We start from the raw sequence: 23,654 nt of genomic DNA on the forward strand, positions 1-23,654 counted from the left end.
TTGAATGATTCAAATTCTGAATATATACAGAAGAGGTCAGGAGAAACGTGCAACAGTGGCTACAGCCATTTGTAACACATGGTGGAAGCTTTGATGTGGTTTAGGCTGCATTTTAGTCAGTGGTGTTGAGAATCTTGTCAAAAATAATGCAATACCATCTGGAAAGTGCAGAAGAGAATTGGGGCAACTGGGGAAAAAACAAATTCTGAAAAAAAGACATGTCCAATTATGTCTTTTACCAGTGGCCCTAACCCTATTCCATAGTATTTACACATATGTTTGCATGTTTCAATAAACTGCTGCACCTACTTTCCATTTTCCAACACTAAACCAAATACCCTTATTTTGTAGTGTAATCTGAAGGATTCCAAAGATAAAAGTCACACGTGAATATAAACCTGCTTTTATTAAGGAAATGTAATAAAATCCTTTGTACATGACCCCTCCACAGAGGTTCACTGTGTCCATACATGCAACTCTCATGGTTGAGGTACTGTTACAAATGAACTGGAAAAACTAAACCAAATCAGATGTCATTAACAGACGCTAACTAAACCAGGGTCAATTTCGATCTGCAGTTTGTTTAAAACTATTACCAAATTCACATGCACTTTTTTCTGGGGAATAAAAGGATGAGAAAGTCTGATATACTAAACAAATGTAGGCGTACATTGTTTGTAGCGGTTGTAGGTTCTTTTCCCCCCACTCTTCAGTATATAAAAATTTCACTTATACAAACAGACAAATGTTTCATTCGTTGCTCTTCCCTCAATGTACAGTTTCACCCCTCTGCATAATGCATAGACACAGAAAGCTTTTCACGACCAAAGAAGCTATGGTGTGTTATCATTGACAAAAAAAAGATGTTGAGAATCACAGCTGCAGATACTGCGCTTACATGAGAACAGCTTCTAAAGTGTGTACAAAGTGTAAACCATAAGCTCAGTTAAATCATTTGAATGTTCGGTTTACATAAAAAGGGGTCACCTTCCTAGCCTCTAAAGTATTTATGATTCTTTTGATTTCAACAATATGGCACTAAGTGATCAAACGCGGGCCTCATTTCAATAAAAGAATCGCTTCTTTTCAAAGAGTGGCAGCTGAAAGAAATGCAGTCGCACAAAGTCGATTCAAAACAAGCATCTAAAACAGATTCAGTCGTATGTGACGTCCAGCTGGCTTTGAAAATAACACCACCTAAGCTCTTTAAGATGACCACTAATTTCACATTATTGATATTTTCCGAGTAAAAACCTGGATTCACTATTGTCAGTTAAATTGATCTTAACCCTAGTGTTCGATGCTTGTCCTAGATATTCTGACACTGAAAAAAAGCCTTATAGTAAAACAAGAAAATGACTTTACTTCACTAAATATAACATTTATCCAACTTAAGAGTTCACCACAAAAATATGTCTGTAAAGGATTCAAATGACTAAATAAGTAATCCAGGATTTTGATTTCAAATCATGGCTTTTTTTTTCTTTCTTCTTCTTCTTTAAAATAGAAAACAACTGAAATTACAACAGTTTATTTGTCATTTGAAACAATGTTTTGCCCTACTTCCACAGATTTTTGATTTTTTTTTTTTATTTTCAAGTGAATTAAATTTTTAAATTGCATTGCCATGATGCAGAAATGCTCCATAAGGCACTACGAGAGGCAAATCCCATGTTTCCAGGAGCAAAAGTCCTGTTGCAACATTGCCCTCTGTTAGTGTGATGGGTTCATAACCCAAAATGAGCACTTGTTGACTTGTAGGCTTGTGTCCAAGTTGGTGACAAAGAAGGCTGTTGCCTCCAGGACGCCAACCACGGAGTGTCGGGGTCACACAGAGTGGCAGTTTCCATCCAGGATCACCGGCGGGAATCGAAACATTTCACCTGTGTGAAGCCAGAAGATGTGCAAAAGAGAGTCAAATGAAAAACTGCCATGTGTGGGTATTTCATTTCAGGCTTATTTGATTCAAAAGCCAAGATTCCCCTGCTGCTTCACAAAAGTGAGTTAACTACAGAAAATTATTACTTCAGGCTCATCGGTTCTGAAGGCATCAAACCAGCTGCAGTAGGTTAGGTAAACTTGATAAAATGTTCAATTTACTTTAGATACTAAGCTTAGTAATCAGCAATCAGTTACAGATTAGAGTCAAGTAGTGTGAAATATTATGAAAAGAAAGGTAAGACTGAATTTAATGTGTTAAAGACAGACTGTATATAAAGGAGGGATGCAGCTAATGTGACATCACCAGTGTTGGGATGTTACTTAAAAAGCTGCTGAATTACACATTACTCATTACTTTTCTTAAAAGTAATGCAGTATGTTACCTAAGTACCACCTTGAAAGTAATTCATTACACTAACCATTACATTTAAAATGACCCGAATCTTACTTTCAAAATTACAGCAGCAGCCTAAGCAGAGAAGCCCAGACTTCCCTCTCCCAGGCCACCTCCTCCAGCTTGTCCAGGGGAACACCAAGGCGTTCCCAGGCCAGCCGAGAGATATAATCTCTCCAGCATGCCCTGGGTCTGCCCCGGGGCCTCCTCCCGGTGGTACATGCCCGCAACACCTTACCCAGGAGGCGCTCAGGAGGCATCCTTATCAGATGCCTGAACCACCTCAACTGGCTCCTTTCGATGTGGAGGAGCAGCAGCTCTACTCTGAGCCCCTCCCGGATGACAGAACTTCTCACCCTATCTCTAAAGGAGAGGCCAGCCACCCTTCGGAGGAAGCCCATTTTTGCCACTTTCGGTTGGCACCCACAGCTCGTGACCATAGGTGAGGGTGGGGATGTAGATCGACCGGTAAATCAAAAGCTTCCCTTTTACACTCAGCTCTCTCTTTCCCACAACGGTACAGCGTCCACATCACTGCAGCTGCAGCACCAATCCGTCTGTCGATCTCCCGCTCCCTTCTCCTGTCACTCGTGAACAAGACCCCGAGATACTTAAGCTCCTCCACTTGGGGCAGGAGCTCATCCCTGACTTGGAGTGGGCACTCCACCCTTTTTTGGCTGAGGACCATGGCCTCAGATTTGGAGGTGCTGATTCTCATTCCCACCGCTTCACACTCGGCTGCGAACCGTACCAGCGCGAGCTGGAGGCCATCACCCGATGAAGCCAACAGAACCGCATCATCCACGAAAAGCAGAGATGAAATTCTGAGACCAACCAAGTGAAAGCCTTCTGCCACTTGGCTACGCCGAGAAATTCTGTCCATTAAAACTACAAACAGAATTCGTGACAAAGGACAGCATAGGTGGAGCCCAAACGACGACACACATACGATTTTTATTTTATTTTTTACAAGCCGACAACATAAAACGAATATGAAAACCAGCCCAAAAAGACACATTGTTTCCACTGTAGAAACAAACAGTGGGTAGAAACGGCTGTTACAAGCCTGACTGCTCATCACTGCTGCACCTGTTGAAGTTCAGGCTCTGGCTGCTGAATAGGGATGGGTACCGGTATCCAGTGCCATTATGGCACCGGTTCTGACATAAACGGTAGTAACCAGACCGAAAAGCAGCGCACATTTCGGTGCTTCATTTCGGTGCTTTTTTTTCCCCCTGAGATGTCATACACTTTGAATTCTAGCCAATCATTTTACCTTTGCAAGGATAGTAGGCGGGGCCAGGTACGTACGTTCTTTTAGAGCAGAGCTACAGATTAAAAATGCCCAAGGCGAAGCGATCAAAAGTCTGGCTGTACTTCACAGCAAAAGATGCAAACTCAGCAGCCTGCAACAAGTGCTTTAAGCTGATACTGTGATAATGTGCAAAGGAGATAACACCTCGAAACTGACGACGAACCTGGCGAGGCATAGCGTTTTTTTAAAAGCTGAGAAATGCACCGTATTTGATAGCTTGCTGCGAGACCTCACACCGAGCACATCTACTGCGGGTGTGGTGCCTGTTATCGGACCCGGAGTTAGCAACATCCCCCAAGAACCCGAAGAGGAGAGTCCTGGCCCCTAGCCCTGTCAGTGTAGCAGAAATGATGATGGATGATGATGGCAGCAGCAGCCGTTCTCCTCTGGGCGAGTAGCTTAATGTTGTTCGTGTGTAATTTACGTTGAGTACGCTAACCACGTTATTAAATTAATGCATGTAAGGTGAACTAGCAAACACCGTCGCAGTTACATGCGGATGTCTTCTTGTTTGATGGCAGATACTCCCTTCACCCTGGCCAAAAAGGCTAAAATGACCAAAGAAAAAGAGGAAAACAGCTAAACATGAGAGGTTTTTGGACAAAGTTTGTGTTTTTTTCCATTGTTTAAGCACTGCTTCCAGCCAAGAGTGATACCATATATGCCCTATAGCTGCAGAAAAGGCTAACACTGTTATCTTTTTACAAAAAAACAGCTAAACATGAGAGGTTTTTGGACAAAGTTTGTGTTTTCCATTCTTTAAGCACCGGTTTGAGCACCATTTAAGCACCGGCACCGTTTCAAAAGTACCGGTTTGGCACTGGTATCGGATAAAACCTAAACGATACCCATCCCTACTGCTGAGTGGGGTTAACATGTACTCAGCTTTAATATCACTGGACAGACGAAACTGAGGAACACTCCATTTTGACTTTGCTTTGCAGGAGCACTCACCCCCTGCTGGCCACTAATGTAAGTTTAGGAAGATTCACTTTTCAGACTTGGAAGCCTCCATCTTTTATATACAGTCTATGGTTCAAAAGGTTTCCAACTTCTTATTTTTCAAAGAAAAAAAACTCAAAGCAAGTTTAAAAGTTGAGAATCATCTGAAGACAAAACTTTAACATTTCACTTATATGTGACTTCAGTACATTTCTAAACAGGTTACGTTCACAGTAAAAGACATACCCTTTAGATTTTCACACTCTCTGTCCCATAGACGTTGTAGCCTTCACGGTACGTGGCAAAATTCTGGGTGTTTGCAGGAGGGGCCGGCTTAAAGTTTTGGGCATTCTTTGCCAGCTTCAGTTTTTTGGTTTCTTGCCGTGACTTATAGCAGAACTCTATCAAAGCCACGGTCATAGCCAGGCCAAGCCCTCCGACTAGAATATAGAAGACTCCTGCCACGTTGCTCAGGCTTAGTGCACTTGTCTTGTCCTGGGGAAGGTAAAGACCTCCGTTAAGACTTCTTTTAACTGGCACTTTGAGGCTGACCTCATATACACTAACACAAAAACCTACACTATATTTACACCCTGCTGCACTATGACTACACAGAAACTGTGAGGAGGCTGCTAAATCTGTCTACAAATCCCTCTGAGGTATGGCTACCTAAAAATGAGAAAAGTTGGAGCAACTCAAATCTGTCTAGTTTCTAGTCTCAAGTTATTTGTGCTCTAAGGGGCTGTGAAGGTGAATGTAGAGAGACTTGCTATCTTTTGCCTGTTTTATGGTCTCTTTACGAGGCCACGTCTAGCGGAAGGCGGTCGTGGTCGTACAGGTCTACAATCCTCAGATCACTATCATAGCTGTTAAACTTAGCCTCAAAAACACTGCATATGTAACAATCAAAGTGGCAAGCTTTAGAAGGTGAATTGAACCATTTTGCTGCTATTAAAAAAAGCCTAATATTGAAATTCATTTGTATGTGAGTTTTAATATATATTGTATAGTTCTAAAAAAAAAAAAAGAAGGGTAAATTCGGCCTTTTTTGTTGACCTAAAAAGTACTTCTAGGATATAAATCTCGTTACATTAATTAATGTTTAACAAAACGTTCCTTACTCTGACACTCCATCTTTGAGCCATGACTATTAAATACCATTTGACCACTTTAGAGCTCAGATGGTATTTAAAGGTCAGTTTGGACTATGTCAGAATAAGGATGCCTTTGGGAAATCCAGAGAAACTATTTCACATACCAATGAATAAGATCAGCAATAAACTACAAGTCTGGGTAAAAAACAGCAGTATAATGGTTTCAATTCAAAACTTTATGGTATGAATTTAAAAAAAAAAACTTGTGTGTTGTCATGCAACAATTTTTAAATTTTGTTTAAAATTGAGAATTGTCTACAAACAGTGAAGTTAATGTAATGAGCCGTGTTCAAAGTGTAGGTGTGTGTTGCACTGCGGTATGTGTAGGGCAGACCTAGTTTGGATGTTTTCCACGTGTTGTTGTGTGCTTTAGATGTTTGCGTATGAACATTTAGATCAAAATGCATTTTAGCAATCAGTGTAAAAAGACCTGCAGCGACTGACCTTACTTCCAGAGTCCTTGGTTCCACATTCACCCTTATCGTACCACCATTTGTTTTTCAGCTTGTCTAAGATGCCTTGTTCACTGAGTTTCAATACTGCAAGGTTTACAGGAGTTCTTCACGTGGGAAATAACATAAATAACATTGTATTATGTTATTTTATGTTATTCAACTTTTTTTTTAAACTACTTTATACTGTACAAAGCGATAGAGTAGGGTCCTGGCCAACATATCACAGATAGCAAGCAACACTGCAGTATATAGATAAAAATATGACTTTCATGATCCATGACTAACCTAGCATGCCAGACCCCACCTATATCGCTTTGAGTAATCGGCACACACTGATCACAAGAAGAGGAAAAAAAAAGATTTAAACTTGCAGAATAAAGCAGCTGCTGCATAGCCTTCAGGGAATGAAAGAAAACAGAGGCAGTAATTGCTGAGGGCACATTATTATCTTTTTTTTTTGTTGCTATGAGCCGCCTTTTTGAAGTTCAGCAAGGTGGATCTAACAGGAACCCTTTCCTGACTAACAGACAAACAGCAGTCCAATTTTATAAACAGCTATTAGGAGGCTAATGTCTCACAAAATCACCCCTTTTAACTCAGAGTGACCAATCAAATGAGAGGAAATTATAAAGGGATCATGAAGCGATCTTGATTTATTCGTTTGCTTTGAGACTCTCTGACTCCAGAGGTCAGAGTCATGATTTGCAGGGGTTTGTTTTGGAAAACATTATGCTGCATTTCCTCGACTGCTAGATTTCCAGGCTTGTTTCCTTTCAGAAAATAAAGATCAGTGTATGGAATCCATCATCATCATCCAATATATTGTTCTAACCACTGTATGTGTATGTGTGTGTTTTCCCCCTTGTCAAATACACCTTGTGTTTTGCAATAATACATACAAAATAAATGAATATTAAAAGAACAAAAGGGCAGGGGGCAAGGGATCTGTAGTCCTGATCTCCAAGAAGAGCACTTTGAAAGGCAAAGTTGAGACTAGTTTGTTTGACTGTTGAACACTACAGAGACAAACAGCAGACGCTAGACGCATGATTATAAATGCAGTCGAGTCAGAGCCAATTTAACGTCAGCAGTTAGGCAGAGTTTAATATTTTCCTCTGAGGCAGAATCATCAGGAAGATCCTCTACATTTATATTTATAATTGTGTTATCTGGAAGAAGATTTACAGACACTATGAGGGTGAACGACAAACCAAAGAAATCAACTTAAGAGCAGGCACAACTGCTAAAAACTTAAATGATTTTCATAATAACTGTTTAAGGGCACCTCATTCTGCACAATACAAACACACTTTTTATGAAGCACCATCTAGTGCTTTGCATCTTGATTTTCTGGCTGTATTTATTCTCCACTTTGGTGCACTAAGAGAGGCCACAGCAGAGATTACAGTGGTAAATGTAATTAGCATAAACTGGCTAGCTGGTTAGGATAATGACTGGTTGTTATTGGCTAATGTCCACCCTGCCTCATGGCATTCTGGGTAGAATGATCTACTCAGTTGAGCTGCTTTAAAAAAACCCTATTTGTTATAAATTATGAATATGATTTTTCATCCAGTAGGGGGAAAACATCACAGGGTGAACTGCAACAGCCTGCTGGTCATCACATAAAGAGGTTCAAGCTCACCACCAGGTGGTGACCATGTGCTTTTAAACAACAGCCACTGCCCAGACTCATAGTTTAGATATGCAAATGTATTTTTCTGAATCTTCCTATATGAATAAACCTAAACACAAAACGGATGCACCCATATCCAGTCTCTGCACAGAAGCACATTATTGAAGCAGCTGGAGGCACAGGCTTTTTTGGGCTATTTTTTTGTGCTTGGGTTTGTAAATAGTTTGCCCCAGAGACACACAGTTGGCTGCATTGTGGTGTGTACTGCTAAATAACTCAACCTGTCATTTACTGTCAGAGAGACAAACACTGGGAGCTGTCCCAAACCTCTGAAGTAATAGGACTTCACGGCTCGCTCCACTGAGAGCGAACCCAAACAGTTAAAAAGGGTGATCTATCAGACTGATTCACATTTAAAGCAAACAGACATCCTTTCTACAACAAATGGTCCAAATTAAACCGAAAACCAAAAATATATCGCTGCCAGCAGTACTCACCGGGTTTAGTAATATGCTATAAAGTAAAATATAAGCTGGACTGCAGAATTAAGTTCTTATATTTTAAACAAATATTATTTTTATATTATCTATCTATCTATCTATCTATCTATCTATCTATCTATCTATCTATCTATCTATCTATCTATCTATCTATCTATCTATCTATCTATCTATCTATCTATCTATCTATCTATATCTCAATTATTTATACAAACATTTATATTGCCAACAGTTTCACTAATCCAATTGAATGGTGACACATTTTATACATTATGTCACAAATGTGTTTCAGCAGATTGCCGATCATTATGTTTACAGACCAGCTTCCTGTTACGGGAGCCTGCAGAAAGTGAGGATTGAAGGACACACTGAGATCTGCTTGAAGCTATTAGAACTGTGCATTATATACCATTTCACCACTTTCTGCCAGTTATCTCCTTTATTTGTATTTATAATTTTTAATACAAAAGATTGTGCAGCCCACCTACATAACTGACAGCTTTCAACTCTCTGATTTGCTTAAATGTTAAAAAATGCGACAGTACTGTCAGGCCACTTCCTCGTTACATGTCTTAATCGTTCAACAGCTGGCATGCTATAAATACTCAAAAATGTTATTTTAACGTGAAAAAAACAAAAACCCAATATGGTTCATTGTTATAGTCCACAGATGCCTGTTTTTATCTCACTTTTGACTGCTTCATTATTAAAAAGGGAAATTAATGATGCATCCAGTGTCAATTAGATTTCATTGAAATCTGTGATTATTAGGCATAATTTCCTCCAGGAATCTTAACAAATGTATGTGAAAACAGCCTAAATCTGTCTGCAGAGCTACATGTGAAATCTGTAGCTGACTTATGAAATAGGATTTTCATTGCATCAGACCTTAAAAGAAGTATAAGCCCAACCCCCGTGACAAAGTGCGGGACTGAAAAGGAATATAACGAACACCTGTTCAGGCTGTTGCAATGGAATACAACATCTTACATTTGTGAAGCTAAATAATTCATAATCTCCAGCATCAGTGTGCCTCCATCAAAGAGGTGTGGGTGCACCCCTTTTGCTTATGCTTGGTTCTGTGCTAAGATGTGGAATTTAAAGTTTCACAAGTATTTAGTGTTTTGTAGGATTTGATACAAATTTGCACAGGTGATTCTTTTACTGTGCGATTTAAGTGACCTCACAACTTTACCTTTCACACTCTCTGCAGGACAGGAATACAGAAAAGAGGGGAAAACATTCAAGACAGCAAAGAAGAACATAAAAAACTCGTGCAAAATCACTCAATACCAAAATAACCCACAGGAACAAATATAAAAGGTTTAAATTAGTTCAGCTTCACTGAATAAATTTAGAGTATATCAGAGTAGAAAAACATTAAAACATTTTAAAATATATGTGATATGTAGTCTGTACATACAGCGGTGGTCTTTACATACAATACATCTCCATATTATTGCTGAATTGCCTACACTGGTGTTTCTGAAAGTGAAACAAGGACAAAGAAATGTGGCAGTCCGGAGTGATACTGTTGCACTGATCAGCTGCTCTCTTTCTAACCGGACATAAAGGGACAGAGGACAGTTGCCAGTGAGAGGAGACGGTTCCTTTGCGTTACCCCCTCTGGCAGTACCCATATCCTGCTCACTCAGGAATGGGACGACCAGAGTCAGTAACAGGAAAGTTCGTCCTGTCTCTTCTCTCATAATATGTCAAGTGTACTGTGGTCATGATGCAAGCTGAAGAGCAGAGGCAGAGATAGCTCCAGAGTCTAGATCCTGGTGTCTAAAACAAAAGATCAGGGGCCTCATTTATGGAAAGTTTGTACAACTGATTTGATTAAGGGGGGGAATATATATATATATCATGTCATCAGTGTCAATATTTGAAAGACACTGATGTGCAAAAAAAGGTTGCAGCTCCTCTGCAAAGTTTGAAGTGATGTAAGTTAGTATGCGCGTGCACACAGTATGAAAAAGCAAGACATGCTTAACAGTAATAATTAGCTAAGGTCCTCTATTATCATTTAATTTCTCTTCTTTGTTTTAACTTAACATGGAAAGTGAGACTACATAACCTTTCAAGACAGTGTAATGAGCTTTGAATTACATCTAGTGTGAGTTTTATCATGTGACAGATAAACAAGAAAAGGATACATCATTGGCGTAACTTTGTGGTGAAGATCTCGGTCTAAGTAAATAAATAAATAAATCTGGGTAAATTCCCAGATGATTAAACATGCAACTATTTTGCTGGTAATACCTGAAATGAGTAAAGAAAATCAACAGCCTATTTATGCAAGATAATTCATAATTTTATTGGGGTCTGATTATTGGGGGGGGTCATAACCCCCCCCTAACCCCCCTGGAAATTACGCCCCTGGGATAAATCCAGCATGTCATTGTCCTGTATGTGAGTGACTCTTATGGGTATAGTAGTGGGCTATTAAGGAAACGTTGCATAGTCTCACTTTCAGGGCTGAATGCATCTTCACAAAATTCACAGTTACACTTTTTAGCCATTACGAAACGGTAACTTGGTGAGAAGATGAAAGCAAAAATCAAATCCTCTTGCACAAATGGAGCCCCTGGTCGTATCTTACACTCTACCGTTGAAGGGTTTGCCGGGTCAGGATGGCCAGGGAAAGTTCTTTGACTGGCCTTTGATCAAGACCAAGCAAAGGTTTCTGTCAGTCTTACTCTGGATTTCAGTGAGAGGATGTCGGACAAAAAAAAAATTTTGGATCATTAGTCGTCACTGTGTCATTAGAATTCTCACGTTTGCCTGCAATGCTTAGTCCCCTCAAGACAACGCTGTTTCCTGTGCCTGTCCTAGCGGTTCAAGCAGCAGATTGGAGAGTGCATGTACATTTTATTCACTCCTTCTAGGGTTAGTTTTAAAGGAACATTCATGTTGGTCTGTAGACATAAAAAAACAGAAGAAAAATTAAAGTTTCCATCTTTCATAACCACAGACCAAAAACTACTCTGTCATGAGCACAGCTTTACCCACTGCCTTTCCTACTTCCTGCGTCTCATACCTCTGGTTTATCTCACATTTTTTTTCCTCCTCCATTAGCCAAGCAAAGGGTTCCCAGTTGATCACTGTTGCATAATAAAAAATAGTAAAGCCACAGGTAATGACGAGTAACTTCTAAACACGTGATTGGCCCCAAATGCTACACTCCGTGACGACAGCCTTGCCGATTACTCTGTTCTAGGATACCCGACTTTGGTGACATTGAGGCTGACCTTAGAGTCACCTCCCCCGCTGCCGCACTCTCCCTTGTCGTACCACCATTTGTTTTTCAATTTGTCCAAGAGGCCTTGCTCATTCAGTTTTAACACTGCCAGGTTAACAGCATTTCTTGAAACGATAAAACATAACTTGTAAGAAAATGAACAGGTCCGTGAGAAATCTAATATAGAATATTAGTAAGAAATAGTGATAAATATCAATGGTTCATAGGGGGAGCACGGGAGGGACAAATTGGTAAAGAATTTCACTGGTGTGGAAGGGTAAGAAGCATTTTTACAGCAAAGAAAACGTTAAATATTAGAGAGGTGGCATGGAGGGTTACATTGCTTGTAACTGAAGTGTGCGGGATGGGGACATTCTGTCATTGATCATTTAGAGACAAGAACATCTAGCATGCAGCTTAACATTCAACACAACTGACAGACCAGCATTGTAACTAGCAAATTAATTCAAGAAATATTTTTAAAAAGAAAAGAAAGGGGGAAAAAGGGAGGGGGGGGCACCACAGAAATGAGAAGAGAGGAAAGGTGAGAAGGAGAAGAGACAACACAAACGAGAGGATGGAGGGAAGGTGACAAGTGTGCACGTCGATGGGACTAATATACTGATAACCTGAAGAGACAGGAGAAAACAACAGACACAAACCAGATACGTGGGACAGGAAATCAAAAATGGCTCAATGTGTGTGATTCAATTCAGATAACTCATAACACGTTTCACTCGGAGATGCACTTGGAAAGAAAAACAAAGGGCTGAGGAAGAAGAGGATGACAAAAGGAAACATCAGGGTAGGTGGAATACTATAACAACATGGAGGATATTGTTATAATATCCCACCCACCTTAATGCAGAGCCTTTTGGTGTGGCCACACCGTAGCCCTTAGAGTCGAGGTTGCCGCCCACTTTCATGGTGTCGCATGGCTTCCGCTGCTCTATGTACTCATTCATAGTGGATTCGAGAAGAAAGGCAAACTTGCCCTTCGACTTTCGTACCCGGGAAACCCCGTCTGGTGTTGTCTTGGCAAACACTGAGGGTTCGGCAGATTTCATGTACGACCACATTTTCTCATAAACTGCTATTTTGGAGCGCTGCATTCAGGGGAACAGAGAGAGAAGAGAGAGACAGTTAAGGTCAAGGTGCACACTGACAACCATGAAAACAATCGCATGCAGCTGCTGTGAGTCCGAGTTACATGATAATATTGATACAGGTCTGGACTTTAAGTGTGGAGCCGGAGCCGCAAGGATGTTATCGGGATTTGTGCAAAATAACCGAGTTGTGGCAAGAGGCTGAAACTTCTGTTTCCCACGTGTTTCTCATACTTTATTAGAACTCTGTCATCCAACTATAAAAAACAGCCAAGATATCAAAAACATTATATTATCAACTTTTCCCCCCTCAGACACCTATTAGAGTCATTAGCTGCTGTATTTATGGGGGAAGACTCAAAAATGTAACGCTTTATGCTGGTCCTAGCTGCTAAATGAACAATTAGTGCCACCAAATATCCCCTCAAGGCACCTCTGATGGTCTCTAATTAACAGGTTACATCTCATTTTTTCAACATGTACTCGTGACAAGACTGTCAACAGTCACAAAGTGGCAGAGGGAAAGTTACAAGTAGTGAGTACATGCAAGAGATTGACAGGTAAAATTGAATTGATTAAAACTAAACTCCCCCATCCAAACAAAAGAAACACTGGACTGAAGAAACGAGCCATTTCAGCCAAAGGACAGCAGCATGTGGATGTGTGTGTGAAAACACTAAAGACGGTTGATGCCAGGAGTTGCGGCCAGTTTTCAAAGGCTGGAGGGGTTCAGGTGAGCTGTGTTAGCTGACGACCCTCCTATGCCGGCCAACTGCCCTCTAATATAGGCTAGGACCGCCTCCAAGACAGCGGGAGGGAAGTCACGCTCACACAGCTCCCTGCTCCAGCTCTATATTTAGTGCACAGACATGAGTAGTATCAATATTTTCATCTAACGCTCAGCAAGAAAGTAAGTGTATTTTCCAAAACTCCTAACTAGCTCGGCTCTGAATCGCAGGGAAGATAGCTGCTGCTGTGGTTATTTTCAGCAGCAGGTGTTTCGAGCTGTTACCACACCTGCTGTGACCTCACAGATTTCATCGAGTACTGAGCGCTGCACTAACAGACATGTGCCGCTTGTAATTCAGAGTGGATTTACCCTTTAAGTGCAAACGGTGCTGCAGAGGTAGTGGGCTCCTTGCCAGCAGCCTGAAGTCTGACAACCTGGCAGCTCAGCAGAAGTAACATGCAGCACATGGTTGGTATCAGTATCGATAAGCAGGAGTGACCTCCTCCTCCGCCACAGTTTATGTTCCTGCCAGCAGGTCACAGCTGCAGTCGCCGCCATCACGGTTTAGATTTTATTCAAATCAATCTGTTTGTACATTGATGCATGGATTTAATTTGACGGTACTGTGCATATGTAGCTGTTTCGGTCATGACCTACTGTATCAAGCAGCAGCTAAAAATCTATTGAAAACTAAAGAACAGAGAATTATGTTGCATGTTCACCTGTAAAACATAGCTAATCTTTATTCTTTTTGGCTTACAGCACTTTATCATTTATTTATTTATTATGGAATATTATTATTAAATATGTTAATATCACGGTGTGTGTCACATAGTAGCTGCAAAGACAAAAGGTTAGAAAATGATGCATAAAAAAACCACACAAGCTGCTTTTTATGTACCGTTTTTTAATTTTAGTGTGTGGAGTTTGCATGTTCTCCCCGTGTCTGTGTGGATTCTCTCCAGGTACTCTGGCTTCCTCCCACAGTTCAAAGACATGCAGTCAGTGGAGTTAACTGTTGATGGTTAATGTCCCATAGGTGTGAATGTGAGTCTGAATTATTGTGTTACTGTTCAGAGGGTACCCCGCCTCCCGCCCTATGGTAGCTAAGATGAGGCTCCAGATGGATTTTTAAGTATTTAAGTCAGGCACTCAAACTTAGTCATATAGTTGCTAACACGAAATATGCATGCAACACATTGTGCATGTGTTTTGATCTTGCACACCTTGGAACCTGCTTTACTTCGATGTGTTTAAGGTCAAGCAGGAACTGCATCAGTCCACCTGCACTTTAAAGAAGCTACAAAAATCTTTTTTTAACTCCTTTTAAATCTCTAAAAACAATGACTGGTTGAGTCAGGCGTCTGCACAGCTTTTTGCCCTTTTATTTATTTTTAAATATCTGAAAAATCAGCAGGTTGTCTTTTTTGTTGTTTTGGCTTTAGTGTTCGGTATGGATCAGTATGCATCCACACCAATTGTACCACAAACACAGAAATAGCACAATTTGTGACTCACCAGGAAAACAAAGAATGAAAAAAAAACCCTTTTCTAGTACTTCTGCTTCACATGCTGTGCATGGGTGATCTGAAATACACTCTTCTTTGACAGTGTCAAGAGCTCCTTTTGTAATGGCATCTTCTTTAACTTATTTGACCCGCTAACTTCAAGTCTGACGGCTTCACCTCTGTGGCCCAGTCAGCTGCCAGCTGGAGCAGCTACAGACATGCACAGCACGGCCCTACTCTGACACTCAGTACGCTGCTAAAAATGGCCAGCGAGAGGCTGATCGCTGGGCACCAGGGAGTAGGAGTACACAGCTGTCTACAATAGAGAAGAGAGGGGAAAAAAACGAGGCTACATTAAACTGGGCTAATGCGACCTGCACTTGGCTGTGAGAGATGAATCTCGGAGGGAACTTTGGCTTGAACTCATATTTATTAACAGCGTCTGTGCGACCGGATTATTCCAGATTGTATGTTCAGTAGTCATGTGAGTCAGTCTTCCATTATATCTATTAGGTGAGAGTAAATGAAAACATCAGAGTGAACTGACAAACTGTGTCAGCTCGGCAACGTGTACGGCAACATAAATAATTCACCAGATATGTAATGGATTGTGGGCTCGGGCTACTAAGTGAATCATTCTTGACATATGCACAATTTCAGTTCAGTGGAGTGTTCATGTAAACACTGTTAGCATGACAATAATAGCTGATGACAGGCCTGACCATAGTGAGCAAACTGCAATTCTTCTCTGGATTGCATGTAAATGTATGCTTGTCAGAAGTAGGCCGGTCATCTGTGCGGAAATCTGTGAAACTCCTCACGCTGTCAAACTGATATAAGTGCTGCGAAATCTTCTCACCACGGTGGCTTAACTGAGACAAATTATTCTCAATTAATTACTGGTGTAACCACAACATCGAGAATATGACAAGCTGGTCACGTCCTCCGGCCAGTGAGAAATTTGAGTTTACTGCCCATCATCCATTCTGAAAATGAAGTAGTCCTTCTTCCAGCAACCAGTTTATCTTTCAGCAGCTGACAGAGCTGAGAGTGACTCATGGCCCTGAGCGTGTCTGACACGCTGCTGGCATCTCAAAACGAAGACAACGGGCCAAAGCAAAGCATGTGCACTCTTTTTGGTGTTTTTATATAGCGGCGTTCAATATTTAGTTACATGCATGGTTAAGGATATAATTACAACTCATTTACTGTATGTTCATGATCAGTGGAAATAAATTAAGAAAGCAACCAAACAGGAGCATGGCTCATTTAGCACAAAGCTGTTATTAAAATGATCCCCAACCATCTTTAATATTGCTTCGCTCATGCGCTCGTTTCCCCACTCTAACATCTGATCACTGTACACAACACAGTGAAATGCAACAGGCCAAATTTAGTTGGTTCAGTTTACCATACTCTGTAAACTGTTGCACACTGGAGAGTGAAGTTCAGGACAGATTATGTGCAAAAATTAATCACAAAATATCCCAATATCTATAACATACCATGTGTAATATTATGAACGGGGGTTTAACAGTAGAAAGTTCTTTTAAATTAACAGTTGGTAAACTTAAGCTAAGTAGGAACTGGTTGCTTTCTGAGATTTTAATCATTTCTGTTTGTGAAGAGAATAAATGAACACGCTGTTAAGAAGTGATGCTAACAGTGGTTTCTCAAATCTGGCCACTTGAGCCTTGTGCCAAGAGTCAATCCTCCTAAACCTCTACTTTAAAATTTCAGACCTTCACAACAATAATAAACATATTTACACCTATCATATATAGAGGGGCTTGGATCTGTCGCTATATAGCCAGCAGCTGTACAGGAAGGTAATAGTTATATGGTTTAACTTGTTAAATTACAAGTTAAACTAAAAGTAGAATGGGAGGGAGAGCCTTCAGTTTTCAGGCCCCTCTTCTGTGGAATCAGCTTCCAGTTTGGATTCGGGAGACAGACACTATCTCTACTTTTAAGATTAGGCTTAAAACTTTCCTTTTTGCTAAAGCATATAGTTAGGGCTGGACCATGTGACCCTGAATCCTCCCTTAGTTATGCTGCAATAGACGTAGGCTGCCGGGGATTCCCATGATGCATTGAGTTTTTCCTTTCCAGTCACCTTTCTCACTCACTATGTGTTAATAGACCTCTCTGCATCGAATCATATCTGTTATTAATCTCTGTCTCTCTTCCACAGCATGTCTTTCATCCTGTCTTCCTTCTCTCACCCCAACTGGTCGCAGCAGATGGCCCCGCCCCTCCCTGAGCCTGGTTCTGCCGGAGGTTTCTTCCTGTTAAAAGGGAGTTTTTCCTTCCCACTGTCGCCAAAGTGCTTGCTCATAGGGGGTCATATGATTGTTGGGTTTTTCTCTGTATGTATTATTGTAGGGTCTACCTTACAATATAAAGCGCCTTGAGGCGACGTCTGTTGTGATTTGGCGCTGTATAAATAAAATTGAATTGAATTGAATTAAATTGAGTGATCATTTTGCAACTGAATGGGGTCAAGTTGGCGATTACATGAAATCTGTTTTTGGTATTATGGTGATTTACTGTGACAAATCTGCAAAAAATTGCAACTCTGTTGCTGTCTGCATAGAAAGAAATTCCCATTAAGTACTTCCATTCAGATTCGAGCCAGAAATTTATAGATTTGAAACTGAAATTCATATATTTCTCCACAAATGGTGATGTAGTTCAAAGTGCAAAATGGCATGGTAGCTTCTTTCTAATTTCTAATTTTATTTATATAGCGCCAAATCACAACAACAGTCGCCTCAAGGCGCTTTATATTGTAAGGTAGACCCTACAATAATACATACAGAGAAAAACCCAACAATCATATGACCCCATATGAGCAAGCACTTTGGCGACAGTGGGAAGGAAAAACTCTCTTTTAACAGGAAGAAACCTCCAGCAACAATACTTTTATAAAGGATTATAACTAGAATGCAACCACTGAATTGCAAAGAGATGCACTAATCAGCACAGAATGACTGATTGCAGCATGTTAGCAATCTACCCACCTTTGTAGATTAGACAATTATTTGTAAACATTTGCCAATCGGTCTGAGAGAGACTGCAGTCAGTCTTAGTTAGACTGACTGACTGGAGACAGGTTGTGTCCCACAGACAGTTCAGTAACTTGTTAAACAAGCTTGCTATAATCAGCATAAAAAACAACACTATCATTCAATTATGGTCTCTTTTGTGAACAGTTGTTCACAAAGCAGTCTGTGACATTACATACGGTTTTAATGCTTCAATGAACTTTAGTGATACTAGTAAATTGATTTTTTTAGGTTTGGAGAGAACCAAGCTGTACAGTAGCTGTCTATTCATACTAAGCTAACTTCCTAATTAGTCCACAAGTAGCAAATAGCTGTAGTTCCAAAAATGTCTCCAAAAATATTTTTACTTTATCTTTTTAAATATTATGCATATTTATACAACTACAACAATGGAAGGTTTAAATGTCAGAATGGCGGAAAGAAAGACACAAAATAGATATGAGAAATTTGCATCTATTTTAAATATAACTACCTCTGTAATGCTTTAAAAAGCTGAGGGGCTTGACAAAAACTATAAATCGTTTCTGAGGACCAGAACAAATAATTAAAGCGTATGTTTAATTATTAGCATACTGGTTATCATCATATATTATGAGCCCTAAGGAGCATGTATTATCTGTATTAAGTGATACATCCTCTTTGATGATCAGGCTGAAAGGCATTGATAGCTCCTATTAATCATTAGTGTCTAATCTCCAGATTTCAAAAACCTTTCATCAGAAACGCTCCTCTGCACTGGCATTTCCAGTTTGTATGCAGAAAGAGCCCATATTTTTCACTCAAGACAAAGTCACTACATGTCTGTCAATTATCTCCTCAGGAGCACCTTTGATAAATCACATCCTGTCTAATACATCACAGATTAGAGCATCTACAGAGAGGAACTGCTGCTTATGGTGCTGCCTTCAATGCAATGACTCACCAGGAAGCCACTAAAATATTCAATTTAATATCTATTTGTAAAAAATGTCTCATTCAACAGATGTGAATGAGATATTTTTTTAAGGCTGCTAGATGTGTCAATCATCTGTAATATACTGCAGAATGATAAGCGAATAAGGCAAATAGACAACGGCTTCTGTTTTCCATCCATCTATTTACTTCTGCTTATCCAAGTCAGGGTTGTGGAGGCGCTGGAGCCTATCCCAGCTGTCACAGGGCAAGAGGCGTGTCACAAGTGTATCGCAGAGCTAACACACTCACATCCAAATTAGAGTCCCCAGCTGACCTAACATGCATGTCTTTGGACTGGAGGAGGAAGCTTGAAACGCCTCACTGAAAGACTCCAGTCGGCTGGTGGAACTGAACTGAGTGCAGATATGGATAATAGGAACAACTTAAAACTGGCAAATTCAACTCCACCACACTTCTGTCTGTCTATAACTATAACAACAGCCTTGTACAAGCTGAGTTTGGATATAACCCAGTAAAATTAAACTGAATTTCTGACAGATAAGTGACTCGCTGTTTTGTTTTGCATTTTTATCGAAAACCATATCCTTCTAAATCTCCCAAACAGACGAGTCGAGACTTTATCATTTCCCAGTCGGCCTCAACTTTTTGGGACGAAGATTTCCTTTGCACCACGACACTTTTCCTAAACAGGCCCATTTTTCATACTTTCATTTAATGCATGAAAGCGCTGAAATGCAGGAGACATCGAGTTACAGATGACCTCCTTGGCACCGATCATACCGACTGCTCCATTTCAGTGCTTTCAGACCTCGGGTCAGTTTTGCACAGCAGATCGAGCTATTCTGCTTGAACACCTTTGTAAACCTCTTGGGTCAGATATTACACTTGGTTAGATCCTTGCAAAACCCTTCCCTCACTGGAGTTAAACACGATAAACAAAAGCAAGGCTCTTTCATCCCCAAGTTAAAATACAATCAGAACCTTTTCTTCTTTTGTCTGCGATGTGTTTTCTGCATGCATGCTTTAATTTGATTATGCTTGGACTGACTCTGTCCTAACAAGAAAGCCCTCCAGCCAGCAGCAAATAACCCAACCCGACACAGAGAAACATGCTGTATTTATGCTGCCTGTAAATCTCAGAAGAGATTGTAGGATGTGGTTTCATAACTGTGAAATGATGCTGTCTGAAGCATCCCGATCACTCTCCAGTCTAAAGGGAGAGCTGGGTTTGTATATACCGAAATGTCTCAGACTCACTCCAAGCAATCACACCAAGAGAACGACTGGGACTAAAAATAGACACAGCTCAGAGCTGGACATCGGATGTGAATGACATTTCCATTTCCAAGGAATAGGGCGTCTATTGTGAGATTGCAGTTTTGTGACAGAGGCCAGCAAATTGGAATTATAATGACATTTTCTAGTTTCTCTTTAAAGTTTTTCCAAAGTTTCAAAGACAGACAAAAACTTGTTCGATAATCAGACTGAACAATCATTTCATTTCACTACATCCTCCTGAGGACATCTTAGATCTGACAGCGATTAAGAAGCTAAGACAAAGCTACATCTACACAATCAGATACACATTTTGCATAAATGATACATCAGTTTCAAAATGATAATAGCATTAATTAACATGCAGGCTTTTAAATTACCCTACCTGCTTTTCTAACCAGTTGCCTGATCTGTTTCTTTTTATAAGGCATTTATTTTTGTACTTCTTCTTTTTGCTTCTGAAGCACTTTTGAGTAAATTAGCGAAGACACAGTGAGGCTAATCAAAGTCTGATTAATGGCACTGCAGATGGCCGCACGAGGAAGCATTACTGTCCCAGTTTCATAGCTGAATTATTCCTTTTGCCAAAAAGCTGGGAAAAATTATTTTGATAACCAAAGTTAATTTTGTGGACAAAATGGATTTGTGAACAGGCTGATAACAGGCGCTGCCTCTGAAGCCTAATGCCATCATTTAGTTCAGTGGCAGTCACAGGCGGACTGATGCTCCTCTCTGAAAGAAATATGAGCTCAGCATAGTTATTCATTTCAGGGCAGCACTTTTAAATCAATAAACAAAAGAAACGCATGCAACTGTCTCTCAGCTGTTTGTGTTTTTACTAATGTTTAATTTCTTTTAGGTTTTAAAATGAATTAATTAGATGTAGTTATACATTTGGTCTGGTTTCAGTAGTTTGAAAGTGCTGCATCAGGAAAAAGTAGTTTAAGGGTTTGTTTTTTTTTTAGCAATTAGTCTTTGGATTTATTTATTTACCTGGCAGGTAATGAATCAAACCACACAGCACAGCTATAGAGGCTTATTCACCTAAAAAGAGGTCCGGTTATACAGTGCAGCAGCAGGATAGCGACAGGCATTTGAGACACTCACCCTAAAGAACTCCTTAGTGGAGCCGGAGTCTAAAGTCCCATAGGCGATCTCTGTCTGCTTGGCCAGATCCTCGGCACTCTCAATGGGAGAAACCATCCTCTCCACGGTGAGGAAGGCAGCCAGGTTGGCCGTGTAGGAAGAGATTATGATGAGGGTGAAAAACCACCACACTCCTCCCACGATACGGCCGGACAGAGACCTGAGAGGAGTAAAAAAAGGAAAAGAAAAAAAAAGAGCAGAGGTAGAGACAGGAAATCAGCATGCTCACATCAACATGTTGGGGAGGAAGGGATCGTTTCCCATCGTGTCTCCTGTGTTTGTCTAGAGGTTTATGTTGGGGTCTTTTTCCATCTCAATATTTTTTGACTCTAATAAGGTACATCTGCATCATTCATAGTTTTAACCTTATCACTGTCTGAAACCAGCTGTTTTTGTGCTTAGAGCAGTCTTTGCTGCTCATGATTTGAAACTTTGGCCATCACCTACCTCTGTAACAGAAAATAATGACAGGTCCTGATTACCTAGTAGAAGAAGATACTAAGGAGAATTTATCCACACATCTCTGTTGATGCATGCTAATACAATCTTGAATACCTGATATAGCTAGCGCACACCGCTGATTAACTCTCTGAAAGTAATCACTGAGCCTCATTAACTCAATGCAAGTGTGTCCACATTTAGTTTTGGAACTATTTCAGGTGTGCAGCCATCCTGGACATCCAGGGGCACCCAGCCCAACAGCCGCCCCAAGGCTGTCAGACCCGTGATGCCCCAGAATCTCTGGTCCACAATTAGCCTGAGTTCTGCCATGTTTGATCATTTCTTTTAAAATCTCCTTGATGAATTAAAGCGAGCCCCTCTCTGCAGTTTAATGTCAAACAGCGCAGAGTACTTTTTATTGTGCCAGGTAGCTGTGGTTTATTTTATGCTTTGATGTAGTTCAAAATGATGTACGGCTCTCTACCTACAATTTAAGACCAGAGAGGACAACTCTGAAGTATAAGCACCACGAGTCTGTTGCTGAAGTCAGGCTATGATAAGCCAAACCACTTCATCACACAGATACTCTCATCCTGCTCTCTGGTCTTTAACCAATTCTTCACAGTTTTCACAGCAGAGTAAAGGCTCCAACTTCAAATCCGTGCCTCGCAGTTCAACCCCGGGTACGTATTTTCAAATTTGACTATTCTCTCTGGTCCTCTGCTTTAACGATCACACACAAACTGACTCGGCTGCTCTCATATAAACTCTCGTTCCTCTGTTTAAATGAGGACGCACTTCAATCGGAGTGAATCCCTGCATTGCAGATGCGCCGCTCTGGATTTCTCTTAATTTATTGTTTTCTTAGTTTGTTTTTTATATTTTTGTTCTTGTGCATTCATGGTCACTTTACCAGACCTACAGTGTGTTTCAGAGATGCTGTGTGAGGACTCTACCAGTGTTATCTGAAAATTACTCATAAATGGAGTTAATCCTGAAAAGAAAATCACAGTAAGGTCAATTTCCATAAGAGATTAGTTGGTCTAAATGTGGTTGAACCAGAGCTGTAGCCACAAAAATGCCCTAGAGGCAACAGAAGGTGTGATTAAGGATTGGAAATCAGGGAATACATTTCCTCTTGTTAGAGCAGCCTGGGACCTGCTGGTCTGTGTCGGAGCTATAAGGAATAATTTAGCAAAAATTACAGCATCAGCAGTTTTAATTCAAAAACTGCATGTACTTTGAAGCCAACATAAAATCCCTCATTTGCTGCTTAATTGATTTTTTTTCAGTGATGTATTAGAAACTGAGAAATCTGCAAATTCCAGGTTTTCAGGAGTGGTGCCCTCTCTGCTTTTTGCTTTAAACATAACATTAAAAAAACTCAGAGTTAAAATTTCAATCAAATAAAAACAACAACATCTTTGACATATGACCAGTTGAATTATTCCATCAAACGTTGGGGAAATCTGTGAGAACCTTTGGTCAAATTAGTTCGCTTTAGTTCTTTTCAGCTTCTCTACAATCTTCCAAAGTCAAATAAGAGGAAGTGTCAGAACAAGAATCCTTGAAGAAGTCAGAGATGCCAGAACAGCGACGAGTAAACGGATGGATGGATGAGTGAATGAGTACAGGGTATGACTGGATGGCCATTGTGTTAGAAAAATATATATAGTTATGGAACTGATATCATTTCCACACAATATACCCTATATGCACCAAGTTGATGACCGTAAAATGGGACATGCAGCAAAAACACGGTAGCCCTCCAAGAGTCATGAGGAAATCAAGCCCCTACTTTAAATCAAATGTAATGACCCCTGTGCATTTTACAGCCCTCAGCATGGTGGATATAAGTTATTTTGTGGATGCAAAGCATTGCTG

At 40.4% G+C, this 23,654-nt stretch overlaps 1 protein-coding gene across 1 annotated transcript in view; it reads right to left on the minus strand.

Moving 5' to 3' along the window:
• Positions 1 to 390: 390 nt before the first annotated feature.
• Positions 391 to 23,654, minus strand: part of LOC116330300 (glutamate receptor 3-like) — a 79,214-nt gene continuing 55,950 nt past the window's right edge. Inside the window, exons 12-16 of the mRNA XM_031752566.2 lie at positions 21,291 to 21,489; positions 12,440 to 12,687; positions 11,592 to 11,706; positions 4,839 to 5,087; positions 391 to 1,883 (exon numbers count right to left, since the gene is read on the minus strand). Of these exons, the coding sequence (XP_031608426.1) occupies positions 4,842 to 5,087; positions 11,592 to 11,706; positions 12,440 to 12,687; positions 21,291 to 21,489 (808 nt within the window). The 3' untranslated portion in view covers positions 391 to 1,883; positions 4,839 to 4,841. The remainder of the gene's footprint in view (positions 1,884 to 4,838; positions 5,088 to 11,591; positions 11,707 to 12,439; positions 12,688 to 21,290; positions 21,490 to 23,654) is intronic.

This window comes from Oreochromis aureus, linkage group 10 (assembly GCF_013358895.1).
Source record: "Oreochromis aureus strain Israel breed Guangdong linkage group 10, ZZ_aureus, whole genome shotgun sequence".
NCBI lineage: Eukaryota > Metazoa > Chordata > Actinopteri > Cichliformes > Cichlidae > Oreochromis > Oreochromis aureus.